The 18,249-nt window shown below is 34.5% G+C and overlaps 1 protein-coding gene across 9 annotated transcripts in view; it reads left to right on the forward strand.

Moving 5' to 3' along the window:
- The window catches only part of RYR3 (ryanodine receptor 3), a 242,759-nt gene that overhangs the window by 46,296 nt on the left and 178,214 nt on the right, over positions 1–18,249 (forward strand). For all 9 annotated transcript variants that reach the window (XM_082058587.1, XM_082058594.1, XM_082058592.1 and 6 more), the window contains exons 3-7: positions 7,377–7,484; positions 13,864–13,938; positions 14,876–14,954; positions 17,427–17,539; positions 17,981–18,080. In XM_082058587.1, coding sequence (XP_081914713.1) covers positions 7,377–7,484; positions 13,864–13,938; positions 14,876–14,954; positions 17,427–17,539; positions 17,981–18,080 — 475 coding nt within the window. The remainder of the gene's footprint in view (positions 1–7,376; positions 7,485–13,863; positions 13,939–14,875; positions 14,955–17,426; positions 17,540–17,980; positions 18,081–18,249) is intronic.

The following is an 18,249-nucleotide window of genomic DNA, read 5'->3' on the forward strand; positions in this document are numbered from 1 at the left end:
CCCCATCAACTTGTAGGAATCTAGTTGGAGCAGCAAATCCCGTACAAGTTCTGGATTGATTGGGATTTCATTGATCTCACAGCCATGGTTCTCCTGCCAAGGGCTATGGAGGCCCCCCAGTCCATTTTCAGTATTGAAGACCAAGGCAAAGAAAGCATTACATGTCTCAGCTTTGTCTATGGTCCCTATTTATAAGGTGAACATGTTCATTGAGTGATGGGCCAATGTTATTTCTAGTTTGCCTCTTGCCATTAACATATTTTAAAAAGCCTTTTTAAATTGTCCTTCACAGTACTGTCCAGCTTCAATTGTAATTGTGCTCTGGCCACACAGATTTCCTCCCTACAGTGGCAAGAAGCATCTCTGTAGTCCTTCCATGATGTCTCACCTTGCTTCCACTGACCATATGCTTGATTTTTTTGCTGTACTTCAAGAAGAAGATCCCTGTTCAGCCAAGCTGGCTTTTTGCCTCACCTGCTAGATCTTTGACATTTTGGAATTGCCTGGTCCTGCACTTTTAGGAGATGGTACCTAAAAAACAACCAACACTGATGAACCCCAGCACCCTCAGAAGCTTCTTCCCAGGGAATCATACAAAGTAGTTCTCTGAGCAACCTGAAGTCTGCTCTCCTCCGGAGCTGAGGCCTTGCTGCCAGTTTTCCTCCTGTTAGTATGGATTTTAAAGCTGACTGCTTCGTGGTTGCTGTGGCCAAGGCAGCCACCAGTCACCATTTCTCCCATAAGACCCTCTCTGTTAGTAAGCAGCAAATTATGAAGGCACCTTTCCTGGTCGGTTCCCTTAGTACCTGCACAAAGAAGTTATCATCCAGATGGCTTAAGAATCTTCTGGACCTGTTGGTGTCAGATGTATGATATGCCCAGCAGACATTTGGCAAGTTGAAGTCCCCCATAAAGGCAAGGGCAGATGATTTGGAGTCTTTACTTAGCTCCTTAAAGAATAACTCATCAGTGTTGTTGTCTTGGCTGGGTGGCCTATAGTAGCCTCCCATGATGACATCTGCTTTATTTGTCTGACCCTTAATCCTTACCCAGAGGCTCTCGAATTTGCTATCACCAACTTTGTTTATGAAATCAGAAAAAGAGAATCAAAATGGCACACATCCAGTGGACTAGAAATAGTGACTGAATAGATGTGTCTCTAATCAAATCCTGCAGTGCTCCATTCTCACTGCTATGCTGTTGAGTATTTTTTGTCAATTAAGATGTCATTTAAATTAACATAAAAGCTTTTATCATCTGCAAAAGTTGCTTGATGAAGTCATGTCACACAATGGAAGATCTGTGGTGCCTTGTATGTTAATAGAAAGTAGAGGTATATTTTAGTGCTGCCTGTGTAAAGTCTAATAACTGAGCATGTAAAGATGCTTACAAAATGGGAAACTGTTTTTGTCCCCTGTAAGGAATGTGAAGGTCATGGTGGGTGTTACACCATCAGAAGTTCCCTGAGTGATGATGTGCTCAATGGATCTAGCACAGTCTTTAGATGTATAATCAAAAGAAACTTGGTGGGAGATGGGAAGGTATACTATCTCTGCAAGTGTTGGGGTTTTTTTATTACCTCTGTGACAATGCTGCTGGAGTACAGTTTCCATGCATGACATTTAAATTCATAGGAGTGTTGATAAAATGGAGATTGCTCCATGGAGTCCTCATGATTGGAGGAGGATACAGGCTGTTCAGTTTAGAGAAGGAAAGTATGAACACTGCATATAAGCTTCTAGAATGGGAGCGTTGATAACAGAAGTGCTTTTATTTTAGACAGCAGAAGAGTTTCTTCCATGGATTCCCTATCCCTTCCTCATCCCTGGAAATTACTTTTTATAAAGTTAGATTTTTTTTCTCTGTATTAAGAAGAAATGGCCGTGCACCTCTTAATTCCAGAATGAAAAGATGTAACTTCATGATTATTTTTTTTAATCTGAGTTGTATGTAGTAAAAGTCAGAGAATAGAAATAGGGAAAAGGAAAGGGAGACAAGGAAAGAGAAGGTATATTTCTTAAAAAGAGGGGAAAAATGGGGTTTCTATGGTTACCATTAGCTGTTTTGGTAAGTTTTATGACATGCTGAAGGAAATAATCGTTGCAAGATGCTTCTGTTCAAATTTTATTATACATCCATATGCAATTTGTGTGGTTTTTCTTTACAGTTTATTAGTAAAAGCTATTACAGTCCTGATTCACTAATAATTTATATTATGGTGATTGGATTTTAAATGCACTTTTTAAAAGCATTTTTGCTTTAATTCATAGTATGAAATTATGTTCCCCCTGTCTATATGGCTCCTTTTTGAATTATCTGAAGACTTTTGTCTAAATAATGTCTGATACTTAAAATGTAAGAGGAAAAATCTAGTTAACTGGAGGTGAAAAATTATGATTTCTATACTAAATGAGAAATAGCAGAATTGTTGAACTATGTGATCTAATTATATTGCTTCATAGCTATTTTACTTGTTTTTAAGTGGTGCTTTAAAAGATGGTGTATTTCAAAGCTGATAGTCCAGTGCAGCAAGGCTAACCATCAAAAGGAATTGCAATATACTAGCATCTCTTTTAGCAGCACAATAGTCAAGTAAACTTACATGCCTGAAAGTAATTATAACTAATTAAGTTTTCTGTCTTAATGACAGAATGTAATAGTTTACAGGTCTGATAAAGGTAAACCTAGTTGATCAGTAACCTGTGCTAGCTTACGTCAGTGTTTTTTACACTGCATACCAGACCTCTCTGCTTTTGCCAGAGATTTGGTTAGTAAACACATCACCTGCTAGAATTTAATGTTGTGATATTGCTTGGAGGAACGCAGAAGACTGAATTGTATTCTAAGTGTAATGTGGGAGTTGGGTTTTACTAGCTATTTTATCGGCCTGCATTTCCCCCCCGCTCCCCGTGCAACCCAACGCAGACTCAGTTATATGTAAAATGGTTAAAACTACCCTACAGCTAATTGCACATCTATTATTTTATGGCAAATAATAATTATTGCATATTAAGCTGGCAGACAAAAAACTGATGAGAAACAAGTTTAAACTTCAGCACAAAGCTTATATCAGTGCTCCTTTGGCTGCGACTTTGTACTTATGTGGCTGTGTCTCTGATGTAGCAAATACTTCCTTGAAATCTTTTGATATGGAGCTCTCCTCAACAGAGTGTGCTTGTAAGAATGTCTCAGCCAGCATTATCTGCCTGCATTGACTTAATCTATTATCCACCTTAAGGTTCTATGTACAAGCCTGGTATTAGAAGCTTCATTGCAGTTTACTCTTCGCAGAATCACAGAATGGCTGAGGTTGGGAGAGACGTCTGGAGGTCATCTTGCCCAACCACTCTGCTCAAGCAGGGACACCTAAACCAGGTTGCCTAGGACTGTGTCCAGACAGCTTTTGAATATCTCCAAGGATGGAGACTATACAATCTCTCTGAGCAACTTGTGCCAGTGCTCAGTCACCTTCACAGTGAAAAAGTGTTTCCTGATTTTGAGAGGGAACCTCCTGTGTTTCACTTGGTGCCTGTTGCCTCTGATTCTTACACTGGGCACCACTGAGAGAAGCCTGGCTCTGTCCTCTTTGCATCATTACTTCAGGAATTTATACGTATCAGTCGTCATCTCTTCCTCATGTGAGAGTACATCCAGTCCTTTAATAATCTTAGTGGCCCTTTGGACTATTTCCAGTAGCTTCATACCATTTTTGTACTGGGGAGTCCAGTACTGCAGGTGTGGCCTTTTACCAGTGGTTATTCTTGTGGTCTTGTTGCATTTTTTGTCTTGTTGCATTTTGCTGTCTATTTTAAGAAAGTATTAGTGAAAATTGGACTGGCATGTGTTATTGACCGGTTTAGGATGGATGGTTCTCCTTCACTACTGGTGATTAGGTATGCAGATACCTTTACAACGTTAACAAATAATACCAAATTGTGAACATGCTATGTTTTAGCAGCAAATCGCAGTGTACCTCACAGGAGGAATTGTGTTCCTATGTCTCCCTTTTAAATGGAAAGCTCAAGCACATGATTGTATCGTCAGTCTGAAGTTTGTGAAAATGGTGGCTTGCTGTTCTATTCTGTACTTTCTGTAAAGTATTTTGTTTGGGAGAGAAATCCTACCTACTGACAGGTTTATTTTTTGTTTTATTTAATTTATTACAAAGCATGCCCCCGTTTCATTGCTGTAGGTCTTCATTTTTTCTATAACTGCTTGTGTTGCTCATCTCTAGCTACTGTGTAGCTTGTATCTGTTTCTTCATGTCATCTCTCCTGTCAGCTTTGACCTATTAATATACTTTACCTGCTGTCTGCTCTTTCTCCAGAAAGCAATTTAAATGAAAATAAAGTAATTTGACCTGGATTCCAGTTTACTTCTGTGAGAAAATAGAGTTATTCTAAGACTTAAGTTTTTTTGCCGATCTATTGAACATTTCCAGATTGTTAGCTAGCTTTATTTGTCTTAACACCTCATTCAGAAAAATGAGTTATATCTGGTGTTATAAGTGTGCTGATGAAAAATTAATTGGTAACTCTACCTGAAAGATCTGTCTGGAAATAATCTCGGAGATGAACATTTTCTTATAATAAGAGCAGCTGTTAGGGTAGAACTGTCTCTTCAGAGTTAGTTCACAAATTTGTGTAGGTTTCCTATATCAAATTTGTCATTTTGTTTATCTTCCTGTATGTGTGGACAGGACTGCATAGAGGTGTAATGGAAGAACTTCCCAAAACTCTTATGGACTTTGAAGAACTGTTTATTCCTAATTCCTGCTTTCTTTCATCAGATATCAGTCTACTTACTCTGCTGCAGAAATCTACTTATGATAATGTTTGCTTGGTATATCTTCAAATTCCTCTAAAATAAAATATTTATTCTCCACTTGATTTTTTTTCTTTTATTGATGATTCTTGGAAATGGTATTGTCTTGCTTCTGTATGTTCACTTCAACTTCCCATAGCCAGAAGGGGGATAAATACCTATGCCTATGGTTACTTTACAGGAGATTTTTAAAACCTGACCACATATTGGTTTTCATTTCAGCATAAAAATATCTGACATGAGTATTTCCCAATCTTCTACCTGTAGCTCTAACCTCTCTGTACTCTTGTTTCATTGAATATCTCTTATTGGTGCTTTTTTTTGTGTGTGTGTGGGGGGGATTCTGTTACAATACAACATTGCTCAGAGTTGGGGGAAAAAAGCATAGATTAGCAGATGGCCTAGATTTTATTGAACCCCTTGTAGCTGTGTAACTATTAAGAGTATAGAATGATTTGCCACACAGAGATTGTTGAATATCAACCTGATGAAACAGTATCATTTGCAAAAATAGTAGAAAGCAAATCAGCCTTGACAGACTCATTAATTTGTTTGTTTAATTTTTTTGTTTTAAATGAAGCAATCTAGATTAATTAAGGAGGTCAGTTGCCACTTAGCTCATACACCTTCCATGTAAATTAGCTTTCACTGGTATTTCTCAGGTCAGTGATATTTAAAAAAGAATTTGTTTGCTTTCAGCCACAGAAATGGGGTATGTGATAGCATGTGTGTATTAGCTTACTGTGTAACATCACAAGTTTGGAAGAGGGGTTAGCTGCCCTAAATCATGGCTGAAAAAATCATTAATTTCATGGTTCTCAATGTCAGTATTCTTAAATAAAGCTGAATGTTCTGTAGGCTATGAAAAAAATAAGAAGTGAAAAAATAATGGTGGTAACTTAGGATGTACATTTTATACAAACTGTGACTAGGCATACATTGCCTTAGAGTGTGTCTTTTATTAATAAAACACTAAAGTAAGGGCTGCAATAATTTTCAAATGAAAATGCAGCTGATGTGGCACAAGACCAGTGGCCAGTGACACAGATGGGAAGGGTTTTCTTCACTAGGTAGGTGTTGGATCATAATGATTATGCCATATTCAGTTTGGAGTGGACACAGATACAGTTAACGAATGCTAAAAAAAATAGTACCTCATAGTGGACATGAGTGATGACAAGTGTTAGAGTTCAAGTTGTTCCTGTTGGAGTTAATGAAATTATGAACTACTTACTGTTTACCATTACTTAGTTGCGTAAGAAAGATGCAAGAGTTCACATTACCTCAGTAATGTGTAACAATTTTATATATATGTATGTCTAATGTGTGCAATTTCAATGTCAAGTCTTCAGCCTAAAAGTCTTTTCCAAAATATGTTCAAAAACACACGCACAAAATAATCAGAGTTGATATTAGAGACCAAAGTGGGGGGAATTCCAAGACTGTACTTGATTAAGCTGCTATAAATAGAAGGACTTTGATTCAGCAAATTTAGAAATCTCTAGATCATATCATTTCCCTTTTCACCACCTTAAAATGCAGTATTATCAAGAATTTTATTCCCTCCTGTTACACTGATTTAAAAAAGAAAAAGGAGTGTATATCCATATCAAAGCTCATTTACAGCTCTGATCTATGTCATAAACCACAGAGCACTGACTCACTGAGGTTGGAAAGGACCTGTGGAGATAATCAAGTACAACCTCTGTGCCCAGAGCAGGTTGCTCAGGACACTGTCCAGTCAGGGTTTGAATGTCTCCAAGGATGGAGACTCCACAGCCTCTCTGTTCCCGTGTTTACCATGCTCACAGTAAAAAAGGTTTTTTTCCTCATGTTTAAATAGAACTTCCTGTATTTTAAGTTGTGTCAATCTCCTCTTGTCCTTTCCCTGGGTGCCACCCCTTAGAGTCCGCCTCTGTCTTCTCTGTGTTTTCCTGTCACATATTTATATACACTGACGATTCCCCTGGAGACTTATTTTCTTGGACACATCAATACTAATACATTGGGGGGGTGGAAAAAAAAAAAAAAGTCTACTGTTCTGGAAGTGAATGTAAGCTTCATATTTTAAAATCAGCAGATGTATTGATCCAACAATTGAGAAGGTCTCATAAAATAATTCATATTATCCTGTCTTAAGATTCTGAATCTTTGCCATTTAGTGACAGCTGTAAATATGTTCAGAGCATCCACCTTATACGCTAAAATATGTTCTCTTTCATCGGTGATGGCAGAGAATAAATACAATGTCCATGCTGTAATTTTAAAAGACAGGAAAGCACATGAAGAGAAAAAAAATTTGGTTTTGAACCTGGAGATGTTTTGTTTACCATGAGGAATACAACTCTAGGGAAAAGTGGGGTTACTGGACTGACAAGTTATGTAGAATGGATTTATATTATTTTAATACAGGGAAATAATGTGTATCTCAAAAACAAGTGAATAAACATTAAGTATGGATTTCAAAATTAAAATACATGTGTTTTCAAACATACTTTTAATCCTGTTTCAACCACTCTGCTGATCTCTTCTTACACTGTTTATTTTTACAGTATGTTCCTCCAGACCTCTGCATCTGTAATTTTGTCCTTGAGCAGTCCCTGTCTGTCAGGGCCCTTCAAGAAATGCTGGCTAGCACAGGGGATAATGCTAGTGAAGGGGTAAGTAAATTGACATGAAATAATATGATATTTCTGAATATGGATTGTTCTTATGTCTTGTTCCAGGATTTCTAGGGCAGGGGCATCATGTAATAGTTATTTCTTCTGGGACATTATTGCTCTACTACTATAATCATGGTAATTGCTCTCTAGCTTCGACGAGCAGGCTCAGTTAGTCTTGTGAAATATTTACAAAAAACAGAAACATAATCTCTGAGATAATTTATTACCATCACTCCAGAACTGGATACTGAAAAAGACATGAGAACCCTTGGACTGAGTCTGGCTTTTATGAGCCTGAGGAGAACAGGTTTTGTCTGAAACATAAATCATTGCCATAAAAGCATTGTTGCATTATAGTGCTCTTTGTTAATGGACAAAGCAAAATAATATTCTCATTTTGTAAATATTCTATCTCATTTCACTGAGCTAAGAAAGTATTTCAGGTGTTTGGGTTTAATTTGATTTATCATCACATGAAATGAACAGCTAGAAATTAAGTCAAATCAATGAAAAAAGTGACAAATTTCGATCTATTTTAGTTCAGATATAAAACCACAGTATTTTGCTTTGTAGTTGTGTAACTAAACTGTTTCAGTATAATTTCAAGATATTTGATCTGTGGAAAGAAGCAAGAACTGTTGGATAGAAATAGTTATTTCAAAATTCTCTTCTTTGGGTTTCTTAATCTTATACTATATTCATACAAGCATACTTAATGGAATGCTTACAGCATAATAGTGTAAAGCGACTCTGCAGTAAAGTGAAATGTTGTAACTGTGTTTGCATTTCATATTACTAATTTTCAATTGAATTATTGCTTCAAATCTAAGACATACTAAGAATGACCAAAAGAGGATTTCCACACTGGAGAGATCAGGATTAAAAAAAAAACCTACATGCACTTTATTATACATTATTTGTTATTGACAAAGTTATTTAAAAACTCTATTTTTCATAGAACTTGTATGCTATTTTGCAAAAGGTGATAGTGATAAGTAAAAATTAAGCCTAATCCAAAGCTCAGGTAGAGATTTGTGTGTATTTTCAATGATCTGCATGAGAAATTATCATTTTTCAATGATCAGCTGAACCTCATTGCTGGTTGTTGAGATGTGACAGACTTACCTCTCATCTACACATTAATACTTCTGGAAGTTTTAGAAGTTACACTTGCTGTTGCATCTTTGAGTCTCTTATAAGTAGGTAATTTAAGTAAATTGTTCAGTCCTATATATTTAGGTAGAACTTGTGTTTCTTTGAAAGTAAATTAACTTGACCTAAGGTCTCTACTCAGTTGGTCACTGCTTTGTTATATTCATATGTAAAAGTTTTAGGAATTAAAAAAAAAAATGTGGCATCACCTTTACTGTGTTCTTCTTATCAATGAACATCTGATATTTGAAAGAGACTGGAAATGCCACTTCTTAATGTATTGCTTGGATTGTTATTAACAAATCAATATTAAATAAGATTTTACAATATTTATTTGTTATGACGGCTTCCAGAATTGCTTTCTGGCACCACGAAAACCAGAAAACTTGTATAAACAAAAATCTTCTCATTTCACTCTAATTTAGAGCTACATTTGGGTAGTGGTCACATGTATAGTCTCTTAAAGCTGACTAAACTCTTGGATGTTTTGCCAGCAACCTCAGTGCATTGATGTTTACCATACCTTTCAGATTTTTGCTGGCTGATCAGATGAGCTTGCTATTATCTTATATGATGCTGTGCTTTAATTGTTCCCAGCATAGCCCAAGAGCCTGGGTGGAAGATTTATCTTAATTTGATTGATTCAGTTCAGCTGAACTGAACTGAATTAAATTTCTATCTTCTTACAAACACAGCATGATAAAACTCTGGCTTTTCTTATTTTATGAGACTAAATGGCGATTAATTACAGTGCAAATAATCTGCAGAACTACATAGTCGGTCAATTTTCATTTTTATTTTATGTAGAAACAGAAAACTCGTAATTCCTTTGAGAAGTAATTTTGCTCTCATTGTATTATACTTACATACAGAGTTGACTCTGTCACATTAAATACAAGGAAATATGATTGTCTGAGGAAGAAACCAAACATAAAAATACAAGCAATTTCATCTAAAGTAATTTACTTAAAGATAACATTTCACTATACTTTCTTTTTTTTTGTCAAATAGAAATTTATGCTGAATTTGTTTCATGATGAGAAATTTCTATTCATTTATATTTGGGATTAATATATTGTGCGTGCAGTTTAGTGTTTTCTTCCTTTTTTTTAGTACAATCCCAAGGTGGGGGGAAAAAAAAAAAGGAAAAAGAAAAAAAAATAATATGTGGAAGCAGCGGAATTTTATGATTTAAGTAAATATTTTAGAAGCGAGAATCAAAATGATGTTTTATTTACACAAGGCTAATTTTTTGAATGTCATATCCATTTGTACAGAAAGGATACATTCAAAATGCATATTATTTTTCTAAAGATGTAAATGGCTATAGGGAAATAAACTGATGTCTTATTATTACTCTTTGGTTTAATTCCATATTAATTTGTCATTCTTGTAGCCGTCTTTTTTGTTTAGATTGCATGGGCATGAGATATGTGCAATAGAAAGACACTATTATTTATAGTCATAAAACCTTTGGTGTTTCAGTTAACATTTTTGCATCATATGCTGCTGTTTGATTCACAGGTGTTAAATTCTTCCTTCATTTTTACTTTTTTGAGAAGTAGAAGAACCTTATTTTTCTCTGTCATTTAGCGGCAGGATAATCACAATTTACAGGCTTACTCTGCACTACAGATCTTTATTTTAACTGGCCCATGTCCTGGCACACCTCAGGAAAGCTGGATTTCTGCTCTGTGATGTCAGCCTTGGCACATAGAGTTTTCAGACCTCATGGTTATTGACCTCTTCTTTTCCATTGTTTTCTTCAGTTTAGAGTGTAATTTTTTATTTTTGCAATTATATTGCTTTCTAGAAAATGAAACTCTTTATGAAAAAAGCATTTGCTAGGGGAAAGTAAGATTAATTTAAACACTTTTAGGACTCCTAAGCAATAACATAAATTTTAGTATTTTCAAAATATTCACCCAAAAATGGAGCCAAAGGATTTAATCTGAGATTACTAGTAATGTATGAATATTTATATTTGGGATTGCCAGTAGAGGACAAATAATCTCTTCAGTAAAAGTGATCATTCTGTTGCTTTGGGAACAGCGGACACTAAAAAAGAAAATGTAGTCTATCATGCCTTATTTATTTCAAAACTACCTTGCCCTCATTTATTTTGAAGCTGAGTACCATCCATTGGTGAAATTGTAAGAAGAACATGGTAGTTCATATAAATAGCAAGGATCAAATAAAAAATGAAAGCCTGAACAATAATGCAAGCAACTTTCTGAACCATAAGGATTTGTTACATTCAGAGAAGGTGGACTCTTAATTAGGTTTTGTCAACAGGCTGTTGGTAAAATAGATGGGATATTTTTAAAGTTACAATTAACTTATTCTGTTTTGAGATGTGTCATAGCTACCAATCAAGTTAAATGTTTCGTATTATGAGGCACTATTGTTACCACCATGAAACCTAATTGGTGTGATAATAAGTAATTTCTAAATAAGATTTCAGAAGAAGCTGGTTTTGAGATGAATAATACAAAATGCTGACTTTTAATAGTTATTACACACGTAGAGACAAATGACACCATGGAATGTTGGAATGCACATCTTAAAATGTTCCTTTACATTCTGTTCTCAATACAAAGGCATTACTAAGAATAGAATTCGGCCTCATATAATTAACATTCCTCTTTTATTAGTTCCACCAGTCTGTCATTCCATGAAATGGTTTGCTTTCTATATTAAATTTAGTTTGGAATAGAGTTCTGCTGTTTCAGATTTTACTAGAGGAAGAACATAGCTTATTTAGCTTATTTGATATTGGGGATTTGTTGCCCCCCCCTTTTTTTTTTTTAATGAGCCTTAAAATTCGAAGTGAATCACTTAAAAGCTTTCAGTAAAAAAAATAGCATGAGCTGATTTATTGCTTGTTTTCAGCATGCAGATATTTGTTACAAATTGATTAAATATAATTTTCCTCTGATAACCTGTCTGTAATTACAGTTGATTTTGTTGTTGAGGTTTTCCTTATTGATTAAAAATAAGTTGGAATCTATTAAAGAAGTATTACGTCCACTGTTATCTGAAGTTTTTCTGGTTTTCTTCCCCAAGCAGTAATAAATTAATTTCATATACTGTGCATGCAGTTTAGTGTTTTCTTCTTTTTTTTTTTAGTACAATCCCAGGAAAACTTTTTAATTACATATTTTGGAGGAGCTCTTGAAATTTTTTAGTGTATTGTATCTGATCAGCCTTTTATAATGTTATGCCATATTCTTTAAATGACCAGCAATAACTATCTTATATTTGTCTCCAATTTTTTCCAATAATCTATCATATTTTCTGTGTGGGTCCAAAAATTGTTATCACTTGTTTATTTTTTGTTTGTGGGGTTTTTGTTTGTTTGTTTGTTTTGTTTTGTTTCAGTTTGCTAGTGGTTATACTGAGAAATTTTACATAATTATATTGAACTTCTTGTGAAAGAGGTTATACACAGTATCCATATAATTCTGAGAAATTTCTTAGTAAAATTTATTACATATAATTACATAAGTCTGTTAATTATCTGTTAAGAGCATTAAGTTCCAGTATAACCAGGGCCCAAATCCCTATATGTTATTGTCATTGTTATTAGCTAGTCAGATTTTTAATTTATTGTAGTTGAAATAACAGACCTCTGCTAAATTGCTTTTAGATTTGTATTCCTTCTGTTTGGGCAAATAGCATTTATTTTCTAATTTTTGAATTAGTACTAAGTATTCTATATGTTGAGCTACGGAATGTAGTAGTTTCCTCCGCTTAATGTATTCTAAGTTGGCTTTCTGTAGAACAGTTGTGCACAGCTTATAAACCAAGTGACCTAATTAGTAATTTAACTCATTAATTATTCATAGAGTGCAAAATCATTTGCCTACATGTGTATAACCAATATTTGTGTTCCTGGAATTGCCTTTAGTTATCTTGGTCCCTTCCACATGAATCCAAGGAGAAGAATTATTCTTAAAGGCAGTCCTTTCAAGCAATATGTAATGTACTGGAAACAATCCGTGTTCTAAAGTTATATTTTGGGGAATTGTCTTTCATATTTAATCCTTGCTTAAATACACCTGAAACAAGACAACCATAAAGTAAATGCTCTTTTAATTGGAAAAATAAAAGCTCTGTGTGTGTCAGAACAGTTTCAAGCAATTCTGTGAGAAGTTAGATATTCTTAAATCAGCAACTCAGTATGATCTGGACTGAGAGAAAAAATGAATGTTACCCACCATAGTATAATTAGTATTGACATTAATTGTGATATGCCTAATAGTGCAAAATTTGGAGATCACTTTCCTGAAAAAGTGCTTTGTATAATCTGGGATAGAGGATCTAAAAAAATATTTAAAAATCTTAGTTTCTGTGGAAGACACCATAATAAATTAATAATTTAATTTCTTGGTCATATTATATATTTAAGTTTGAATAGGCTTGCTATTTATAAATAACGAGGAAATAAAATTATAGATGCAGAAAAAGGCTGAGAGAGGCAGACTTGAAAACCTATCAAGGTGGTTGATTGTTGGTTGTTCCATAGGTAACTTTCTTGTTAAGATCATTCCCTTGGAATTCAGTTTCTTCTGGTCAACCAAAGGAGCAAAAAGATGTGTATTAAATTCTCTAAAGGAAACATATGGAAAATCCTGTTTTGCCTCTCCCTAATCTTATCATAAATTTCCTTATTTGAAATTTATAACTTAGCTTGGTTCAAATTATGGATGTAGTTGTTTTAAGTAATCTGGTAAATACTTAACATTAACCCCAGCAAGCAGATAATCCTTAGTGTGTGCTTACACTATTCTGGGCAATAGGTGTGTTTTTCCTCTTTCAGATTTCAATTTGTATATGTGTATATATATATATATATATACACACACTTATTTTATTTTTTTATTTCTTTTAATGCATCTGAGAAGTTTATAAGAAAGGTAAGTAGTATAATTTAATTTAAAACATCGTCTTGTAAATGCTGTGTTTTAATTAATTATAATAAAAATTAGGTCGCAATAAGAGTCTTTGATCAAGAGCAACATTTATTCCTTTGGCAGATATTTGACTATTGCTGTAGCTACTTCATTATTAAGATTTTTGCCCAGAATTTGCCCATTTTGTAATTTGCTTGAGAACTTACACGTATTACTTGAACTGTAGTAGCTCTTCTTGTTGTTACACAATTCTGATCATAGTCCACACAGTGCAGTGGAGTTCTGACCTTCTCTTTCATGTTTGGTAGGCAGCTCAAGGGGGTGGTCACAGAACCCTGCTGTATGGCCATGCTATACTACTTCGTCATTCGTTTAGTGAAATGGTAAGTGAAAGAGCACTTGCACAGAATAAGTAACAAGAAGCTCAAATAAACATCTTTTTGTCAAAATAAAAATATATATAAATTTGGAAGAGTGTTCCAGTTTCTCTTTCTGCACTAGATAAAAATTGAATAGCTTATGGAGTCTCAACACAATGGAAGTGGGCCTTATGTTATAAGTTCAGATTCTTCAGTTTGTTTCACTCAGAAGTGCAGCTGAAAAGCTCCTTTAGCCACAGATTGTTCGTGTCCATAAGGAATCAATTTTAATGATAATTCCATTAGCAAGTTGCTACTGTCACGAATGAACTTCTTGTGATGTGTGTTATTTTTTCCAGTACATTTTTATAAGTTGTTTCTTTTAACATCCCAGTGCCTATACCCAGAAACATGCTATCTTCAGGCTACCTTGTATAGGTGTTGTTTCACTACATTGTACAACTGGAAAATTTTAACTGTTCTGGATCTTTGACTTATTAGGGCCCACACAAGTATACCTAATAGGAGGCTGTACTAGAAAATTCTACATTAGTCTTTAAATACTGTTGCTTATGTTTATGAACCGTACAAATTATAGTTGCCTTGATATACCAGAGTTGCAAGTATGATTACAGCCTTTTAGTATGTTTCCTATATTTTCATGAAGCAAACTTGTTTCAGTAAAGCTGTAATAAGATGTTTGCCTGTTCCTATCTAATGAACTATGTGAAACTTTTTAAGTTAGAAGCTAAATTGCACAGAGAAATACGTGCTGAAGTGGAAAGGGATTTTGATGCTTTAAAGTGAGGAAAAGCCTGTATACAAATAATATCATGCTTCACTAGGTAGAAGAAAATTAGTACAGGCTGATAGCAAGATGGAATAATATGCAGGTATTAATTTGGTGTATGTGTAATGTATACTCTTGGGTTTTGTTTTCAATAACTTCACTGTTTTGCAGTATTTGACATGTTTAACATCATCAAGATCCCAGACAGATAAACTTGCATTTGATGTGGGACTACGAGAAAATGCAGCAGGTAGGGCAAGCTGGTTTTGAAGGAAAACGTGTCACACATTTCTGTTTTTAGAAGAGGCGTTAGCATTAATGGCACTCTATGCTTATGAATGTCAAGTGTATGTGTTCATTAGAAATAAGATGACTGAAAGTAAATTATAGCTGTCAATACTGCTGACTTTCAGTAAATTAACTGATTTTGTGTAAGAATGTGAGTCCCTGGCAATCAAACTGAGTTACTACAACTGTAATAATACTGGTGATAATAGTAAAAAAATTCTGTTGAATAAAATAATGATGCATTTGTTTTCTATTTGTATGGTTTGGTGATTTCAATAGACTTAAACTGTGGAAAAGCCATATATTGGTGCATTCACAGTATACATTGTAACCATGCAACAAAACAAGTATGCAACTTGTAATGCAGGAAAATGGAAAAAAAAAGTAATGAGCACATTGCTAGAAGAACAGAAGAAAAATAAAAGCATAAAATGGATCAAAATAATGGAACAGAGTGGAAGAGATATGACACAAACTAGAAATGACAAAAAAAATAATAATTTCTAGGAGCAACACCTGTAACAGTACTGCACACAGAACCAGAGGAAAAAAAAAACAACAAACTTGTTCTTCCATTAATTATGAGATGCCACTTGGAGCTGCGTTAAATGAATTTAAAAGCAACTCAGCTACAAAAAGCCACAAACAGGATTAAATGCTACTGTATACATAGTGTTAATGGTTACTTATGGTGATGAGTACTCATCAGAAAGTAACAGGTGACCCTGTGGTACCCAGGCCCAAATATACACCTCGGAGGGAAAATCTAAATACCTTTGTACATACCTCATTAATGTGAAGCTTCAAATTAAGACACTCCAGTAGTATTATCATGCTGTGCTTTCTATTGTTTTTTTCCATTATTTTGAAAATAAATTAAAATCAAAATAGGCTAATCAATGATGGAGAGGCACTGCCAATGTAGATGTTAAAATGTTTGTGGATGATCTTTGAAACTTCCTCTCCAGGTGACTGATTATCTGCATGACCTGTTTTGAATGAGTGAAGTTTGTAGCCATACAGAAGATGGTCTCAGATAGATATTAGCAGCCTGTTACTTGATGATATCTTTGGTTGCTTCCTTAGAGGGAGACTGTTTTCTTTAGGCATGTTGATAAAAGAAATGTATGTGTTGTACCTCTCTGAAAATAGTTTCAGTGAAATAATTTTATAGTGTTTTTCAGACTTATTGTGCATGTGTTTGTGCTCATGAGGTTTTGTAATGAATATCTGCAGTTGTCTTATATTGGTATTTGTTTAACTGTACATATACAAAAACATTCTCATACACATAAGTAAGATATAAAAAGCAAGACATACAAGGAATTCTTAGTTGTCTTTCTGCACAGAGGATTTTTATAACTACTGCATGCTTGTAAACCTCATAAACTGAACACCATAATATTGCTTCCCCTTGCACTGCTCTGCCACCCATTAAACTGTCCTATTGAATCAATTTCAGCTGTAGAAACTATTCTTCAACTAGCAGGTACTAAGTGAAAAGCCACTGGATATTTAAATTTATTCTCTTTTTAAAATTTAGCACTTTACACTTCTATTTTTAAGGATGCAACTTTATTGTCCTCTTTATAATTAGCTTCATAATCTTCAAATTTTCTTTTGAGGTGGTTTTACATGAGATTTCTTAGTTGATCAAACAGATTTTTGTGCTCTGTCGTATGCTACCAATTTTGCCTTTGTTTAGCTTTCTCCCACATTGCATTGCCCAGTGAGAAAGCTGTATTCAACTAATTTTCTTCAGGGCCTTAACTAAGCCCCTAAGGGTGCGAAATTGTGGAATGAATTAGGTAATCTTCCCAGAATCAGTGTGTATGTGTGCATGCAAAGTTATCTGTAATCTTGTATTTAATGTGTAGGAAGTGTTCTATGATTCTCACCCTAAGGCTTGGCTATCCTGCAGTCCTATGGTCTGTAGTGCTGATACTTGTAGTGTGGCAATATTGTAAAGTTATGAAGTATTTGTTTCAAAATTCTGTAATCTAAAATATAAATGTAGCTTAGAGTGGAAATGATACAGAAGGTTGTTAATTAGTTATGAATGTTAAGCAAAAGAAGACACAAATGGTGATAATTAAGACTGAGGTAGCTGTCAGCAATTTACTGTCAGTGAAGGGAATCTGAAGGGAAGGCAGTTCTGAGCAGTGTTTTGTAAGTGGTTAGTTGCTTTAAAAAAACCCCACAAACATGAGAAGAGAAATATCAGCTTCAGTGATGGCAAAGATTGGTTGAAAAAAGTTTAAAAGAAAAAAATTCAAATGGATTGAAAAGACAAATGAGGTGGTTTATAAGGTGAATGTCTTATAAGACACAATTCTTTATTATGTTATTTCAGTGTTGTATAAAGATATCCTTAAATTTATTGAGAGTTGTCTGTTTTATGTAGCCTTTATTGATAAGCATTTCTGTCCTTTAGGCGAGGCATGCTGGTGGACAATACACCCTGCTTCTAAACAAAGGTCAGAAGGCGAAAAAGTTCGAATAGGTGATGATCTTATCCTGGTCAGTGTGTCCTCTGAAAGATACCTGGTAGGTTTGTTTGTTTAGCAAGTGGAGACGTGATGGGAAAAGACGAAGTGCGGAGAGGAGTTGCGGAAAATGGTTGGGGTTCTTGTGAATTTTTTTCTAATCTAAGAAATAATGCCTGATTGTAATGCACGTATTTTTCTTGGTGAAAGATTTCCAGCCCCTTAGAACATGACTGTTTCCATGCCTTTGTCCCAAGGTGTGCTTCAGCATTCTTCATCTTGAGAAGTTTTTATTTCTGTAACTCTGAAAGATTTCTAAGCTGCAGCTGGAGTCTGCTGGTTAGATTTAGAAAAAAGTTCATTTTAGAAGCAAGTCACTACTAATTTTTAAAGAATAATTTGTATATTTATTATGTATTTTTATTTTGTTAAGAAATTAATACACTGAATATTTTTAAGTGCATGAATTTCACCCTTTTCTGCTATTGTCATCTTATTTCAGCATCTCTCCATGTCAAATGGAAGTATTCAGGTGGATGCCTCCTTTATGCAGACACTATGGAATGTACATCCTACGTGCTCAGGGAGCAATATTACAGAAGGTTTGTCAATTTATTTTTTTAGAAATGTATATACTTTGATGACTTTGTACTGTATTTCATAAAGAGTGAAAATGAAAACAATAATTCTCACAACGTCAAACCAAAGATTTTAATGAAAATAAAGAAAATGAGCATAGAAGAGAAGAATAGCAGAAGGGAAAATGAGGAA

Source organism: Streptopelia decaocto (assembly GCF_964273445.1).
Source record: "Streptopelia decaocto genome assembly, chromosome: 7".
NCBI classification, from domain to species: Eukaryota; Metazoa; Chordata; class Aves; order Columbiformes; family Columbidae; genus Streptopelia; species Streptopelia decaocto.